This window comes from Diabrotica virgifera, chromosome 2, assembly GCF_917563875.1.
Source record: "Diabrotica virgifera virgifera chromosome 2, PGI_DIABVI_V3a".
NCBI classification, from domain to species: domain Eukaryota; kingdom Metazoa; phylum Arthropoda; class Insecta; order Coleoptera; family Chrysomelidae; genus Diabrotica; species Diabrotica virgifera.
In genome coordinates, this window is record NC_065444.1 from 96060537 (window position 1) to 96078429 (window position 17893).

General features: G+C 33.8%; 1 protein-coding gene and 2 long non-coding RNA genes across 3 annotated transcripts; 1 reads left to right on the forward strand and 2 right to left on the reverse strand.

The window, feature by feature from the left end:
- Window positions 1-6814: 6814 nt before the first annotated feature.
- LOC114326386 (ubiquitin-conjugating enzyme E2 N) lies at window positions 6815-8014 on the reverse strand. Its single transcript, XM_028274746.2, has one exon. The coding sequence runs from the start codon at window positions 7809-7811 to the stop codon at window positions 7356-7358; it is 456 nt and encodes a 151-aa protein (XP_028130547.1). The 5' UTR covers window positions 7812-8014; the 3' UTR covers window positions 6815-7355.
- Window positions 8015-8409: 395 nt separating this feature from the next.
- On the forward strand, window positions 8410-11167 carry LOC126879567 (uncharacterized). Its single transcript, XR_007696123.1, has 3 exons — window positions 8410-8912; window positions 9745-9951; window positions 10837-11167. It is a non-coding gene; the product is annotated as an uncharacterized LOC126879567 (long non-coding RNA).
- A 1862-nt stretch (window positions 11168-13029) lies between these two features.
- On the reverse strand, window positions 13030-17217 carry LOC126879568 (uncharacterized). The gene is made up of 3 exons (XR_007696124.1): window positions 16917-17217; window positions 16386-16546; window positions 13030-14110 (listed from the first exon to the last, which is right to left on the reverse strand). It is a non-coding gene; the product is annotated as an uncharacterized LOC126879568 (long non-coding RNA).
- Between the last annotated feature and the right edge of the window lie 676 nt (window positions 17218-17893).

A 17893-nucleotide genomic window follows, 5' to 3' on the forward strand; every position in this document is an offset into this window, starting at 1 on the left:
CCTAGAGTCGACGATCTATTACACGCCGCAAAAGGTTGCCCATATATGTCAAGCCTTGACCTTCAGTCAGGATATTGGCAGATCGAGATCCACGAAGAAGATAGAAACAAAACAGGATTCATAACTCCATTTGGAGTCTACCGCTTTAACCGAATGGCATTTGGTCTTTGCAATGCCCCTTCAACGTTCCAACGACTGATGGACCGTTTTACAGCCAGTCTGCACACAGTGTCACTACTAACATATTTAGACGATTTAATAATAAGATCTGTTAGCTTCGAGCAGCATATCTGCGACCTAGAATTAATTGGTCTTTGAACGTCTTAGACAATATAGACTTAGAGTAAACCGATTAAAATGCAACTTTAGTTGCGCTACTATCCCATACCTGGGACATATAATAACAAGAGATGGAATCAATATGGATCCAAGTAAAACGGAGGCGATCGTGTCGTTACCGGCACCAAAAACCGTTAAACAACTTCTTTCGTTTATACAAACATGCTCGTGGTATAGGAGATTTATACCGAACTTCGCTCATATAGCCCGACCATTAACCAATCTCACCAAAAGGAAATCCATCTGGAAGTGGGGTGAGCAAGAAGGGAGAGCCTTCGATAGTCTTAAGATGTGCCTGTCCACGTCACCTATTCTGAGACAAGCTGATGATGCTATCCCTTTTATAATTAAAACAGATGCTAGTGCCTACGCAATTGGAGCAGTTTTGGTCCAGGGGGAGAAGGAGGAAGAACATCCCATAGAATATGCAAGTCGCTTACTCACCAGTGCGGAAAGGAACTACTCGACGACGGAGCGAGAAGCCCTCGCTATCGTGTGGGCTGTAGCCAGGTTTAGGGGATATATAGAAGACGCAGAAACCATTCTCATAACCGATCACCAGCCGCTTAGATGGTTAATGACACTAAAGACTCCCAGCGGTCGATTAGCAAGATGGAGCTTGCAGCTACAATCCTACAATCTAAAGATTCAGTACTCGCCTGGTAGAACCAATACTGTTGCCGACTTTCTATCTAGGCCGCCATGTTCACAGCACACTGAAAACTGTAGCGTATGCAGCGTGCAGATCGACTTACCCGTACGAAGCGAAAAAGAGATCCGCGAGGAGCAATTGGCAGACGCCGAATTGAAAATCATAGTGAATGCATTAGAAAACATAGAGGATTTGGAGGCACACCAAAAATGGTTCAATCGAGGATACCTGTTGCATAGAGGCGTACTCTATCGATACAGTGAAGAACAGGAAGACGACGACGCCAGATTGGTAGTTCCCGAATCCCAGTGGAATAATATTTTACAAGCATACCATGACGATCCGATAGCAGGACATTATGGTGTTGAGAAGACCTTCCATAGAATCTCAAGACGGTACTACTGGCCGAAAATGAGGCAGTGTATTACCAAACATGTTGCCCACTGCCTAGACTGTCAAAGATATAAATTAGCCAACAGGAAACCCCCTGGACATCAAACATCCACAACTAACCAGAGATTTGAAGTACTAGCCATCGACTTATTCGGACCTCTGCCCACATCCAAAAGAGGCAAACGGTGGATTTTTATTGTAGAAGACACGGCAAGTTGCTGGGTGGAACTATTCTCGTTGACCGACGCAACCGCTGAAGCTTGTGCACAAGTCCCTTTGGAGGATATATTCCTGCGTTATGGTCTACCCCGCAGAATTTTAAGCGACAATGGGGTACAGTTCGTTTCGGCCGTAGTTCAGCAGCTTACATTTTGTTTGGGAATCAAACAGTCCTTTATTCCCATGTATCACGCCGAAGCTAATCCCGTTGAAAGAAAGAACCGAGACTTAAAGGTTCAACTTGGAATATTGGTTGGAAGAGAACACACAACATGGTGTGAACACATACCCGCCATACGTTTTGCCTTAAATACAGCAAACTGCCAGAGCACAGGCTATACTGCCGCCTACCTAACTTTCGGACGCGAGCTCCGAACTGTGCAAGAAGTAACTAATGACTTAAGTGTCATAGTACAAAACGAAAACTTCGTTGCAGAGATTACCCCCAGGGCCCGGATTCCGTGCACTGTAGATATCTACACCTCGCTTTCTATAGATGTCAATTTTCGTAAAAATATTTGAATTTTTAGCTTTAATTGAATTATTTTCTAGTTTTGCTAGGTTATACTCTAATTGATGCTGAAGTGACACTTAGTAAAACAAGAAAATATTTGAATTAAAACTAAAAATTCAAATATATTGACATTCATAGAAAGCGATCGGTGCGATGTCAATATATTTTAATTTTTAGTTTTAATTCAAATATTTTCTTGTTTCATTAAGTGTCACTTCAACATCAATTAGATTATAACCTAGTAAAACTAGAAAATAATTCAATTAAAGCTAAAAATTCAAATATTTTTACGAAAATTGACATCGATAGAAAGCGACATGTAGATATCTACAGTGCACGGAATCCAGGCCCAGGTTGCAGCAATTAGCAACCTCACTTAAGCTTGCACAGAGTATTACTGAAGAGCGTCAAGATCGTAATCAAGCATATGAAAATGCGAAACGACGGCCTGACCCAAAGTATAAACAAGGTGATAAGGTGTTACTACGCTGCCACTTCCTCAGCAATACGCAGCAGGGGTATTCTGCTAAACTTGCCCCTAGAAGGGACGGACCGTACGAAATCTTAAAGCAGCATGGGCCTACAAGTTATACAATCGTAGACCCCAGGGATAAGAGCACCCCACTAGGTGTATACCACTCTAGCGCCCTTGCTCCATTTCAGGAGGGCGACACTATTACGGCTGAGCCCGTAAGGACACTACGTAAGCGAGGACGACCCAAGAAACAGGGACCAGCTACCCATACTCCTACAGAGTCTTCTCGAGCTATTCCAACTACTGGCGACTCGTCGAGACGCCTTCCTCGCCAGAGGGGGAGACTGTAGCAAACCGAGCCGGCCCTGTCTTTCCACACCACGGCATGATCGACTGGTGTCGATTGTACCCGACCCCACTACCACATGGACTCGAGGTGGTGGTAGGTACTCAGAGAGAGGCCAGGGCATTTTCAGTCATTCGACAATTCAACATTCGAATCCAAGACATTGAAAAGTGAAGACGTGTAATAAAGACTTTAACTCTCAACGTTTCTTTAAATTTCGATAACTTAATGTTTTTTTTGTATTAAGATTTTAGACTCAATAAAGTTTTAATCATAACAATTACATTATGTAATTGTTTATATTACTGAATAGATAATTAAATAACCTTTCAAATGAGCTAGCACACGACCCCTATTCTCATTTAAAAAAATCATCGATTACGTCATCACGCCCAGATGGATGACGTCACTAGTATGACATATATACCAAAATATCGTAATTTAAAAATAAAAATCGACCTGTTTCAGGATTTATCCTAAACGTCGCGGGTTTACGAAATAACGAATTTATTCCTTTCATTTGCACCATACTGTATGTCTGAATTGCCGATATGAATGAGTCAGATTAAATTAAATTCTTAGAATTTTTTTACTAAGTAACAACATTTTTTAATTTATTAATATTTTGTATGACAACGACGTCTGAAGTGGGAGTCGAAACGTTAATAAAATAATTTTTTTAAGCTAAAATGTGGCTTATTTCCCAATTAGAATAGTGCTTTAAAATAAATGGTACTCCGTTAAAAGGAAAAACTTTTTATGGGGGGTGTTTTCGCCGGAGCTGTCTTGACCGGGCCTATTTTGTGTGCGATCTATTTTGACGGATCACAAAATGCTTCAAAACTGTCTCTTCTACTACTGATTGTATCAACTTGCAGTCAGATTTGTCCAGACTTGTGTGAAAGAAATTGCATGGATTTAGACCCAAACAAATGTCTTACTATGTATTTCTCTAAAAGGCGCTTCCTCTTGGCTTTTTCCTATGCAATTTCTAACACCATCCTGATCAATATGTCAGCTACTAAGGATCTTGGAGTCTTATTTGACAATGCTCTATCCTTCAAATTTCATATCTCACAGATTGTTTCTAGAGCCCTTAAAATGGTTAGTTTTGTCAGGAGATGTACAAGAGATTTCCCAAATCTCTCAGCAATCCGTCTATTGTATTGTTCATTGGTCAGGCCCCTTTCGGAATATGCTTCTTCAATCTGGAATCACCTCTATGCATGCCATGTACACAAGTTAGAACAAGTGCAAAGAAGATTTTTGCAGTACTTGGGCTTTAAGGCTGGAGTGGATCCCCTTGATAACTACCATTACAACTATGATTCACTTCACACGAGATTTTCTCTCCCTCTTCAGATTCGTAGACAATGTAGGGACTTGCAGAATCTTTACAAAATTTTTAATGGTATTGCTGATTGCCTATATCTACTGTACTCTATTGGCTTGGCAGTGTAGTTAAGGAATACTAGATTTCACCTAATGTTCCATCAACCTTTATGTAGAACTAATGTAAAGCATAATAGTTTTAGTTCAAGGTCTGTAAGGGCAGCCAACAACTTATCTCCAAACATTGATTTCAGTGTAACTCAAAGATGCTTTATGTGCTTTATTAAGGATTTAATGCTCAGGGCAGAACACCAATTTATAAGTATATATAGGTAGCTAGGTGATTTAATGTTAAGTGGCCAAATAATTGTCAATGTTTAATATTGTGTGTGATATGTTATCATTTTGTGATTTAACTAAGTGTAGTTACATATTTTTATAATTTATTTTGAGGTTATAATGTATATTTGAGCTTTTATATTATTTTGTAATAATGGGTAAGGCCCTTATATAAATTTTATTGAAATTTGCCTGTCCAGCCAAGGCTTCTAAAATATCGAAGAGTTTTCCTGAAAAATTTGCAGATAGTTACATCAAGATATAAGTGCCCTCAAGGTTGCTTATGGTCGGGAGGTTAAACCTATTGAAGAAAAAAATAGAAACCTTCCAAAGTGTGGTGTGTGCACAGATCCTTATGCTGGATTTACACTCAGTCTTTGCCACTGCTTCTGCCGCTGCCAGAAATACAATATTGACACGAGTGAAGTGTTCACATCAGTCCTCACAACTCATTTATCGAATGACCCCCAAGGATGGATGTGACGACAGCATCGTCCTGCTCACTTGCCGGTGGCAAGTGTGACTGAATATGATACACTCGCTCTGCATATCCTTTGTGCCTATCCTTTGACTTCTGTCCCAAAAAACTGACAATTGAGGGAGCGCCGTGCAGCATGAGCAGTTACAGTACGAGTGACCTATTTACAGACTCATGCTGCCCACCTCCATGTCCAACTGAACTGAGTGTAAATCCAGCATTAGGTTCAATGCAGTGTTGCCATTATAAATCATTTATGTGCAAGAAGCATTCTGTGATGGTGAGATGGTTTGCAATTATTGAAAGAACTATAATGTTGATTTTGAACAATAGTCAGATGCTTTTGTTGTTTGTTTTGTAAACAAAAATTAAAAAAAATTAGATTAATATACTGTAAAACATAATTTTTTTTATATCCTTACAATAATTTCCAAACATTTATTTAACGAAAACATCAGTTAAAAAAAGACATAAAATTTACGACAAGCATCTGCTAAAGAGAAATTGAAGGGCGTACCTACTGGAAGGTTAATAATACGACTAATATTAACAAGATTTTTAACACATTCAGCCCCAGCATGACATCTTTTTACTGGGGACTGGAAATTAATTTTACTTAAGATTATCAATTATGAGCCTTTAAATAACCCACAATATAATTTCCATTTAAATTTAGGCAATTGTGTTTCATTTATATAGCAATAAAGTGATAGACACAGATGGCTCACCTTGCCTGGAGTATAGATGTCATCAATGATTGTTGGTTCTTATTTGACTAAATCAAGGTGTTGAAGGTTAGTTGTGAATATTGCATTACTTTACAAGTAATTGTTGAACACATAATTTGAAAGTTGTATAAATAGCGTAGTACCTATATCTTTTTTTTAAGCCGAACAAGAGCTGGGATAAAAAAACTATACCATGAGGTGATGTTAGATGAAGATATTAATAGCCTGTTTGGGAGCAGTGATTTTTCAGATGCAGACGATTTTACAACAATTATAAAAGCAAACCTAAGCTTTATTTTTGTTTAGAATAAATATTTGTACAAATATAAATAAATATTGGTACAAATATTTGTACATAAATATAAACATAAAATATAAATAAATATTGGTACAAATATTTGGCACCAATTGATGCCAAAATGAGAGAGCATAGGTTAAGATGGTTTGGTCATGTTCAACGTCGAGACGTTAATCACCCAATACGAAGAATAGCTGAAGTGCAGATTCCTGGAAGGAGTAGGAGAGGAACAGCAAAGAAGACCTGGGGGGAGACGATAAGGCAGGACATGTTGGTAAAGGGGATCGACATTGATATGACCCAAGATAGAATTGTGTGGAGAAATGCAATTAGGGAAGCTGACCCTGCATAGGGATAAGGCAAAGAGAATGATGAATGATTTGTACAAGTCCATAAGGCTGTTTTTCATGATTCATAACTTGCACCTGCTCACGCAGTCTGATGTAAAATGTAGCTGTGAGACACACCCAGAAGCTCTCGCAGTCCAACAAGATCACAGCACCGTGAGACAGCATCAGTGACACACAGGTCTTAATGTGTTAACAATACTACTATTAAACATATTTTTAAGTAATATAGCAACTTGATACCTTTAGTTTTAAAACAATCAAATTAAAACATATATTGGTGAAACAGGAACAGGTTGGGATATGGATATAAAAATTACATGAAACGACAAAAATGAAATATAATACTAAGAGTCTGTAAGAAAGATAGTTTAATGTTTAGTTATTTTGGGTCCAGTTTGCATAATGAATCTAGTATAAATAATTATTTATCATATTAAGCAAATTTTTAAGTAAACATACAAAAGAAATACCTATTAACACATTTGTTGCCACTTATATTCAGTTACTTTTATATGGAGCCAATACGAAAAGAACTCTATTTAATTCCACAGGTTATGAATTTATGAACACCAAAAGGTGTTCAGTGGCACCTGACTATGCCTTTTGGCGACAGTGGCAGTGAATGTGTTAACAAATTTTAAATTCTACAGTCTTCTGAAATATGAAACGAGTTACAGAGGTTTACTTACTTAATATGATGTAAATAAGAATATCTGTTAGTCTCCTCCACCCAAAACAACTTTCAAGTCACTAAATGATACAAATTTTTTTAAAAAACACTACTTATTTATAGTCAATATGAAGAAACATCACATTAAAACAAAATATATTATTATAACATTTAACATGTTAATACATAGTATCACAGTCAGTCTTGTGACATTATTGGAGATTATTCCATAGCATACAGTCTTGTCCATTCCTTCGCTTTGAGCACTGCATCCTGTTCTCTACTTTTCCACATATTAGCAACATCGTTTGCAAGAGGATCATCAGGATTCGGGCTGCTTAGTAATGCTTGAACAGATAAGAGAACTGTTCTAACTTGAAGAGCTGGCGACCACTGGTCCTTTAAAATATCTAAACATATTCTTCCTAGCTTATCTATATTAGGGTGATATATTTTTGTCAGAAACCTCACATTTGGAGGGGACATTGGATAGTTCTCCGGTAAAAATAATTCCAACTTAAATAACCCACCTTCGTAAGGGGATCCAGAAGGGCCTGCCATGACTACATGAAAGTATCTGCAGTTTGATTCATCAGGTGTTGCACTAATACCGGGAGGAGGGTCTTTCGATAAATTTTTTGTTTCTACCATAATACGCTTTTTCGATCCAAGAGCCATTGTATCGACTAAAGATGCTTAAAATTTGGTACTCACTTTGTAATTTACCTTTATTAATTAAATCATCAAATGGTTTATCTTTACCGGAAATTGCACGAATGCACGGTCAAATGTCTTCAAATTTTATTATGTCAATTTTATAAAACCAGAAGAAGAAAAATTGACTTTTTACTATGGCTATTTAGCGACCTTCTACAAATACTATTTTTAAAGGGCCCCGTCCAATTCACCTAAAACCTTGAACTTGTCAAACGTCACGCGCATGTCCTATCCGCTGGGAGCGTTAACTTGACAATAGGTCACGTGGTACATTCTGAAATTTTGGGGGACGACCTTATGTGTATTCCTTATGGGTGATTTACAAAAACAAGAGATTTTTTAAAATTTAACTACTGATTTTGTGCTAATGTATCAATACATTAATAGAAATTTACTATAAATACTCTACCTATATGGTAGAAAATGTCTGATATACTACATAAATATAATTTCGATATTCAAATTTAGGAAGAGATTTTGAGGTTAACAGCCGAAATGTGAGGTTGCGACCGTTGCGACTGATCATTTTGTAAACAAAAGTTGAAAAGACAATGTTTGTCCTCCTAATCTTAAGTGTTTTTAATTCCTATAATGTTGAAATTTTGCTTTCTCTATTTAATTAGAGTATTTTTTAAGATATCACCGTAATTCGGTCTTAAATTTCGATGAAATATAGTTTTTTAGTGATATTCTCCAAGCAAAAGGGTGAACTTTTGTAAACCATTCTATTTTTTATAATAAAAATGATAATTTGCTTTGCCCCGGACTGTAAACACTATAATGAAAGATGGTTATGTAGATTCTTTATGTTTACAAAGGATCTAGTTGAAAAAAAGAGGTAGATTTCATTACTAAGTAAGAAAATATAGTGATAGTAAAGAACTGAATTTATCCCTTTATTACTATTGACTCACAGACGGAAAGATAGGGAACCATTCTTTAGTTTGCTGGTGCCACTTTGTGAATTCTGACCAACAAAATGACCAAACATTTTTAGAGCATATCAAGCCAAAGGTTTTTTTGATGGACAATTAACCTTTACATCTAAATTAAAAGAGTAAAGTAAGTAATTTTACTTGTGTTGAAATATCTATTTCAATGTTTTAGCATGCCAATCAGCTGTTCTCTAGAATTTATTTTCAGAGACCCTTTTATTTGCTGTGTTCATTTTCTTATTAATATGATATTTATTATTCAGTCAATTTATAATATGTTCTTTGTCCGCCCGGTATATAAATTTTCAATTTTATGATAATGTAGATAGTGATGCTAGATTCAAATTTCAAAAGTTATTTCCATTATCTCAAATAGTATTTATTGAGAAAATACTGTTAGTTTGCCATTTTCATTTTAAATTGTTATATTTACAGTAAAACAGTCATTCTTTTTAAATTATTGTAGCCTAAGTTTATTAGTCTTAACCCTCTAACTGGCAAGAGGTCACTGAGGGTCCCTTCACTTAATATTTATTTAAACTACAGGTAAAATTAATATAGCCACAAACTGTTTTGAATCTTCTTCTCTAGTTCTTCTAGAGACGTTTCAAACACATTCTAAATTCATTACGTCATATAATTACATTTCTGCCTCAGTTTTGTGCGACAGGTTGAGGTGAATGCAGAACAAATATCTCTCGTTAATTTTTTTTTTCGAAGTAAAATTTTGATACTGCAAGTACTCTGAATTTAGTGCAAACATTTTATTATGAATGGTTTACAGCTTCGAGTTTCACTATATATTGGAATTATTACAAAACAAATATTCTGAGTGTGGATAAATAACGAAAATAGAAAGGGTTCCTCAGGGACACCTTGCACGTTTATTTGAAGTTTCGTCTCAATTTATTGTGTGTGGTTGTGCTATTATTTTCCAACATTTGATCACTTATTTGTAGGTATATTTTGCTTCTTGAAATGGCATTCAATATCAACTTGAGAAAGAAACAGTTTGATTTGTTGGTAATGACCGAAGATGAAATCCAAGAACTTATGGATTCTGTTGAAACTGATTGGAAAAAAGCAAAACATCCCATTGATGACATTCGCAGTGACAGTATTGATCACTTTCCACTTTAGCTCAGCAAAGAGGATGGTAAAAAAATGTAAATTTTGCAATGTGTTGAAAATTCAATGTATGTGTAGCAAATGTGATATTCATTTATGTTGTTCTAATGCCAGAGACTGTTTTTATAATTGTCCCATAAAAATAGTTTACACCTATTCTGTTCTGTTTGTTTATTTTAGTAAAAACCGCTCAAATCAATGTTCCGTTCAACCTTTATATTTTTCACTTAAACCGGCAAGGGGCACCTGAGGACCCCTTTACTTGATTTTACCTGGGAGCCAAACAAAAATTGATAATTAAATTTTAATAGCATTTCTAGGTTTCTAAATACATTATTAAACTTGAAAAATATACCCAGCTAAATAGAATAATTTTTAGAATCTTGCCAGTTAGAGGGTTAATAAAAATACCTACCTAGTCATTGTCTGTTGTATATTGATCTTAGGTAAATTCTTTTGCTCATATAAATACCATGCTGGTCCCATTCAGGTTCATTTGTAGACTCAAAGTAGGTGAAACCTAAAGAGACCTAGTTAGTAAGTAGGTTTTCTGATTTTATTGATTAATTTTCGAATTAGGTAAAGAAAATATTTTTAGGGTATTTATTTTCCGTGAATGCTAATTCATTGATATATCAGCAGTTGTGTTAAACAATAATAATTATTTTCAAGTTTGATTTATTAGTTGGAAAATTTGTTAATTTTAAAGAAATATTTGGGATTCAATTAATTTAAAAGAGAATTGTTTTTTCTGATTAAGGGGTATTTAAGTTAAATCATTTTAGTTATAACTTTAGTTCAAAAGTAACTTGTAAATTTTTCTGTACTGTTGACAAGGAATATTATAGTTTTGTAGACTTGGGTGGTAGCGACCCTTCATAAATTTGTGCTGCAGGTTGTCTACATCTCTATTTCTCTTCTAGGCAGCCAGGAGAAGGGCATGGCTCTAACCCTCAACAATGAGCATTACAGAAAATTAACAGTTCCCTAGGTAACCATCCACTGAAAATCTTAGATTCATCAGGTAACCATATTGTCTTATTTGGACCTACCATCTGACCCCTACTGAAGATTGTAAAGAACTCAAGACAGCACCTTAAGAAGCCTTCAGACCATCAGCTAAGATCCTTAATAAAATATATAGCTGGCCTGTAAACATAGACTATTTTTATATAAAGTAACATCATAAATTCTAAAATGTAGATCTTGAATTGTGACCATAATAAAATGAGAAAATAAAGCATTTATACTGAAGTTCATTCCTTTTTACTGATGCAGAACAGAATACAAGGACCCTAAAAGTTTCATGCTCACTGTGTTGATGTTGGCAATGTTATGTTAAAGTTGTTTCTTGGCTCAATGTTGGCACTTGGAAATGAATTGAATATTTCATCATCAATATGATCACAACTATTGAAATTTTGCAGAAATCAAATTCAAAATGTGGAAAATGAAACATTAGTCAGTACTTTCCAGGAGTCCTTACCAAAACCCAGTACCTCTCGTTGCAAGTCCACCTACTTCCCCAGTGAGAAGTGAAGAAGAAAGTCACGACCAATGAAGCTACTCAGATTCCTGTGGTTGCAACTATGGAAGGTGAAAATTACTTTTTGAGGGACGTAGAATGTCAAAGAACCTCAGGAAGCAGTAGATAGTGCAAAGAAGTTGTCTTCTTGTTTTTCATTTTTATGCTTTATACTGGTTTGCCATGCAAAGATGTATTTACAAGTACCTATGTGTTTATAGGAGTTAATGGATTTATGCCAATTAAATTATTATCAATATTGGGCTGTGGTCAATATAAACTAAATCTTGTGAATGAATTTTCTACACCTGTTATCCACCCTACATGAAATATTATTTAAAAATATTATGAAGGAAAATCCCAGCAGGAATAAAAATAAACTATTTATGCCAACATGTTTCAAAAATTTTATAAGTTGTAAAATATTTTTAGACTGCACAGAAATCTATTGTAACCAACCAAAAAATAGGAAAAACTTATAGAAATATTTTAAAATGTCTAATTGGAGTGACTCCCAATGGAGTAGTTACTTATGCAAGTAAGATTCAGTGTTTGACAAGAAAATACTGAATTGAAGTAAAAAATTGTGGTATATTAGAGCAGATGGTATCAGGTGACTTAATAATTACTAATAAATGATTTTTAGTTTCCCATTTGCTTCCTCAATAAACAATAATTATATTGTTGTTTATATTACTGAATAGAGAATTGAATAACCTTTCAAATGAGCTAACATGTGACCTATAGTCTCATTTAAAAAATCATCAATTACGTCATCACGCCCAGTTGAGTTTAATATACAGTCGAACCCGCTTATTGGAATAGCCTTATGCAAGGCAAAAGTATTCATATGAGATATTCTAATAACCGATCACTGGTGGCTAGTAGAAACGTTTCGAGACCTCAAATTTCTATTCCTTAAACCGAGAAATTCTAATAAGCGGGTTCAACTGTACCACCTTTTTTAACAACTGCTCAATTTACACCACAACACTTGCTAAAACAAGAATACATGTAAGAAAAATCATAGCATGTGATTTGACTTTAAAACAACTACCACCAGCAATGATGAGAAGAAAATTCACATGTTTAGTGACCATAGTAAATCACGAGAAAAAACTCAACGTTGCTATCCCAGTATGGTAAGCATTTGATCCTACATTTAGTTTACTCTCAGAATTAACACCAAAATCTGATTTTATAATACATGTATGATATTTTAAAATATAAATGATGATCTATCCTTGATATGTTGTTTACTTACTAATCGTGGCATTTTCTTTCTATTTATTCCCTCTTTTAATTTGGATAATCACATCCTAATGCATTCTGCTGAGGAATTTGCAACGCAATTGGTTTCAGTAACATAATTAGAGCAGCTTCTTTGATTTTTCTGTTTTTACCATTCATATTATTGAAATAAATATTGTTGAATCAATGAGTGAATGAATTAGTTTCAAGTAACATTATAAAATTAAAACTTTAAAATTAAAAGTCTTTCTACACATATCTGCTAAATAAAGATATTAATATTCTCTTTTTGCTATCTTCAATACGTATAATGTTTAGATACACAAAATAAACAAAAAAATATTTTAAAGTGTTTTGTTTCCACATGAAAATGCTATAAATACAGTGGAACCTCGATTATCCGTCTCTCCATTAACCGTCACCTCTGTTAACCGTCAGGGTACATACAGACGTTGTATTGATTACATAAGCAAAAATTTTAATTTAAAAAAATAAAAAAAGTTAATTTGATTTGTGATGAGGACACAAACGGCTATTTATTGCTGACAGATAAAGGAATCATTGAAATGGCAACAAAGGCGGACCAAACAGATTCAGAAGCTGACACAGACTTGTAATTTGATTGTAGATATGTTGATGAACCTATTGTAACTGACAAAGATTTGCCTCAATAACCTAGAGAAGCTGCATTGCACAAGTGGTATTCTCAACAAGAAGAAGCCAATAAAGTAGATTGCATGTGATCTTACGCTGATTAAGAAATTCAGCCGTCGCAAAATGTGAAGCAACAGTAAAACAAACAAAAGACTTCAGAATATTTTAAATTGATTCGATTGTACAACACAAATCCCTCTTATATTGTCAAACAAAACATACAACTGAAATTTGAAAGTTGTACTATGAATTTTTAATTTTTTTTTAATGTTCTGTTAACCGTCTTTTCAATCATCCGTCATACCCTTGGTCCGGTGCCCTGACGGATAATCGAGGTTCTGCTGTATACTTATTTATTCAAATAAAATGTTTTTAATAATATTATATTGTTTTCCCAGAATCTTTCGACACTGACATCATACATGATCGATTCTGAAGGCATTAATATCACTAAGTGGCACACCTTCCTTTTTGTTAAATTTGCCTTGAATTTGGTTGTATTAACCGCACTTTGTGTTCAGTACTACTTGTATTTTTTTTTTCATTAACATATACGATATAGTTCCTATAATACATATCATTAACCAAAGATTTGTTGGACTCCCTCAACTTGTAAAGGCACTTGGTGTTGATGGTAGTCATCTTCACATAATCCATCAGGGCTGCCTCCAATAAATCCACACTTATCTAACCATATTCCTATAGAAATCTTTGAAGAGTTCATTTCAATAACTTTTTTAGCACTGCGTTCATTCAATCGATTAAACCTGCAATTAAAAAGAGTTTATTTCAATATTTTTTTTGCACTGTGTTCAATTAAACCTACAATAATTAAAATATTAAAAATAATAACAAATAACCTTAACTTTTTTCAAGAGTGTTGAAATTTAGTATTACAGTTAAACCTCTGTTAACCGAAACATCGTTTAACCGAAACGGCTGACAGTTTTAATAATTTCATCAATAAAAGTAAATTTTTATCGGAAACAATTTGATGTTAATTTGTCAACATTGCTTTCATACAACTAAAGATTGCAATTAATATTAAACATATTACAAAATCACCTCATAGTGTTTTTAATACCAACTTTGACCAAGAATATACTATGTAATTTGATACAAGAAGAATACAAAAAACAATGTTATTTTTAACCGAAATTTTTGTTATCCGAAACTGCCTCCTCCCCCCCCCCCCCATTAATAGGTTTTACTGTAATAATCAAAATTAGGTAATTAAAAATAGGAAAAAGTTTTTATAAAAAAAATACCTCCAAACTCCAAGGCTGAAAAAGAAAAATCGAGAAAATGGATTTTGTACGCAATATTCAACAACTTAATGGAGAAATGGACTGGCCAATGTGGAAAAGTAAAATGCACGAGACATTGAACTACCATGAAGGCTGCTTAGATGTGATAGATGGCAAGTTAGTGAAACCTGAACCTATTACAGGAACAGCAACTGAAGCTGAAAAAAAGTGTATGAAGCCAAAACTGATTTTTATAGAAAAGCAAATAGTAACGCAAAAAGTCTGATAACTAGTGGTATCAGTGACATTTATCAGATTTAGACGGTATCAGAATTATGGACAAAGAATTGACTTTTGATCCTTGGCTCTCTCTTAAGCAATAGTTTGAAGCCTCTTCCAAAAATCAGTTGTTTAAACTTTGCTGATATTTCTTTTCTTTATTGGGGAATGTTGGAGATGATGTGTTATGTGTCAACACACATTGCAAAGTTAAAACAAATTTTCAATGAGCTAAATAACAGACTTGAAATGAAGGAACTAAGTAAGAGACCAGATGTAATGATTACATGCAAAATTCTACATATTTTACCTAGTCAGTATGAAAGCTTCAAGTCTAGTTGGATGCTATTAACTAAAGATAAAGACAAAACTCTTGATGAACTAATTTCTCAACTATGTACAGCTGGTTCCTAAAAAAACTGATACGACTCTTAGTAAGATTTGATCATTTTGAGCAGTGTATGATTGGTTTGACATTATATTATATTTATTATGACAGACAAATAATAAAATAAACAAACAAACAGCCATTTTTATAACCCAATAAAGGAAGAAGAAGAAGAAGAACAGCCATTTTTTGAGGTTGAAGTTATCTGACAAATTTTAAGATTTGGCAGTGACAGTATGTAAATAATAAGTATTTATCCTTCAAAATATAATAAATTAAATATAATTAAACTCATATTCATTATATCACACCTCACCAAAAGCTTTTTACAAGAACATAGTCAGTGATTTTGATATGGCTTAGAGCCAGACTACATCAAGATCGTGCTGGTAATCGCCTTGCAGTAAGACCAAAAACAAAAAGAAGAAGAAAAAGAAAATACACTGCTCAATTTTCTACAAAATACGCTTTAAGAGTCGTATCAGTTTTTTTTTGGAACCAGCTGTACATTTGAAATAAATTTTACCAAAAATGATTGTAACTATAACAATTCAGAAGCTCTAGTGGTTGACGACAAACCAAACAAACCCATTACATCCAATCGTTTCTGCAATTACTGTAAAAATAAAATGCGTCAAACTTTGCAGAAAATGGATAGCAGATGGAAGACATTCAAAAACAAAGCCATAATTCTGCCAAGAAAATGCTAACAATATCAAGAAGCATATGCAGTTTCAGAAGAAGCATAGTCATAGTCATACTTTATTGATCCTTTAAGTCTTTAAGACATTCAAAATAAATGTATAGGATACGTCACTACAGAATTCAGTATAAAAAAATATTATTGTGTATAATACAATATTCAATATTACCATATGAGGTAAATGAAAATATTTTTATTAAATTAATCAAGATATTTGATAAATAAATAAATAAAATGTTATTTGGAGTTAGAGAAACGTGGATATGTCAGTTAATTGGTTGAATACCTTTATTCATTGAATAAACTACTATTTGTAGTTGGTAAAACCAGCCAATAGTTATTTTAGTGTGACATATAATAATTTTAACAAAAACATCATTATTATAATGTAATAAACAATAATGAAGAGATTTAATTTTCATTACCTGTTTAAAGTAGCATCTGGATTAATTATCTTTGGTTTGTAATCCTTTGGAAATATTGTTGGTACATAACTGGGATGAGATCATTTGATGTCATATTTCCAACAAAATGTGCACTGCATATTCTATCAGTATGTCTTGGAATCCAGTTCGCTCCATATAGACTAAAATAAATCCAATGTATTAATAAATATAAGGGTAAATAATAAAAATAAAGGTAATTTTACCCTCTGGTTGCCACATCCGTTTAAAGTAACATGAATGGACACACTGCAGTACCTAATGTCACATATATAAAAAACAAAAAATGCAATAGCTGCAGGTAGTATTTTAAAGATAGTCACTCACACATATCTAAATAGTTAGTGGTGTGTAGGAAAGAATATTAGTAAAACTTATTAAAATGCGGCACGGTGTACAGCAGTGTCGACATCCGAGGGTTAATAATAATTTAATATAATACAATTGTAATTTGATATAATTTAAATGATATACATGCAGTATACATAGATAAAAGTAAGGTTAACAACGTACTTTTGTTTCCGAATAGCTTTAATCCATTTATTTCTTTTGTCTATCCTCATTTGGGGTTTAGAGTTTAGGAAAACGAAAGAATTTCACTTCACTATTTCTCCATGTAAGCAAACAATCAATTACTGCACAGAACCGTGATGAGGCATTTTAAAAGAAAATAAGCCTACAAACTACTAATTAAGACTCTAATTAAAGCTAATTAGACTCTAATTACAGTCTAATGTATTTGCTACAAGTACATTAATTATAATAAAAAAATAATAAATAATTCACATATGACATTTGATGACATTTGTCATGTCAATGTCATGTGCGATTTTGGGGGACGTTTAGTTACAAATTCTGCCACCATGAGAAGGACGGTCGAGATGTGATATCCCCTCCATGTCAACCCTCCCAGCGGATACGCTCCAACTCGTATACAGTCACTTCATCGAGAGCCCCAACTCATATACTTAACATTTCACATACTCTGGTGAAATTGAAATTATTCGTTTTAGCTTCGTTCATTTCAAGCTTAATTCCTTAATCGGACTAGACCACTATTATTGACAGATGACAGCCTAGCTTGGAAAACAAATAATAAATAAATTTTTATTTTTAGTGTTTATTTATACATAATATTCATTCTACAACATAGAGAAATAAAAACAAGATTGTTTTTATTTCTTGTTTTTATTCCTTGTTTTATTTCTTGTTTTTATTCCTTGTCTTTATTTCTCTATGATTTTTGTAATAATCCAATATAATCCTAGGAAATAAAGGATAAATATGAAAGCAGCCTCTTTTATTAATTAGACTAGTTGATGATTGAAGTAAACAAAAGAAGCACAGCACCTAACCCGTTTTGCGATGCGTCTACTGAAACTACTGTCTCTATCATCCTTGATTGAAATATTGATATAGGTCAATCAAGGATATCATAAAATTGTAATACAGGTTTATTAATTAGAACTTGTCTTAATTTTTCAAAAGAA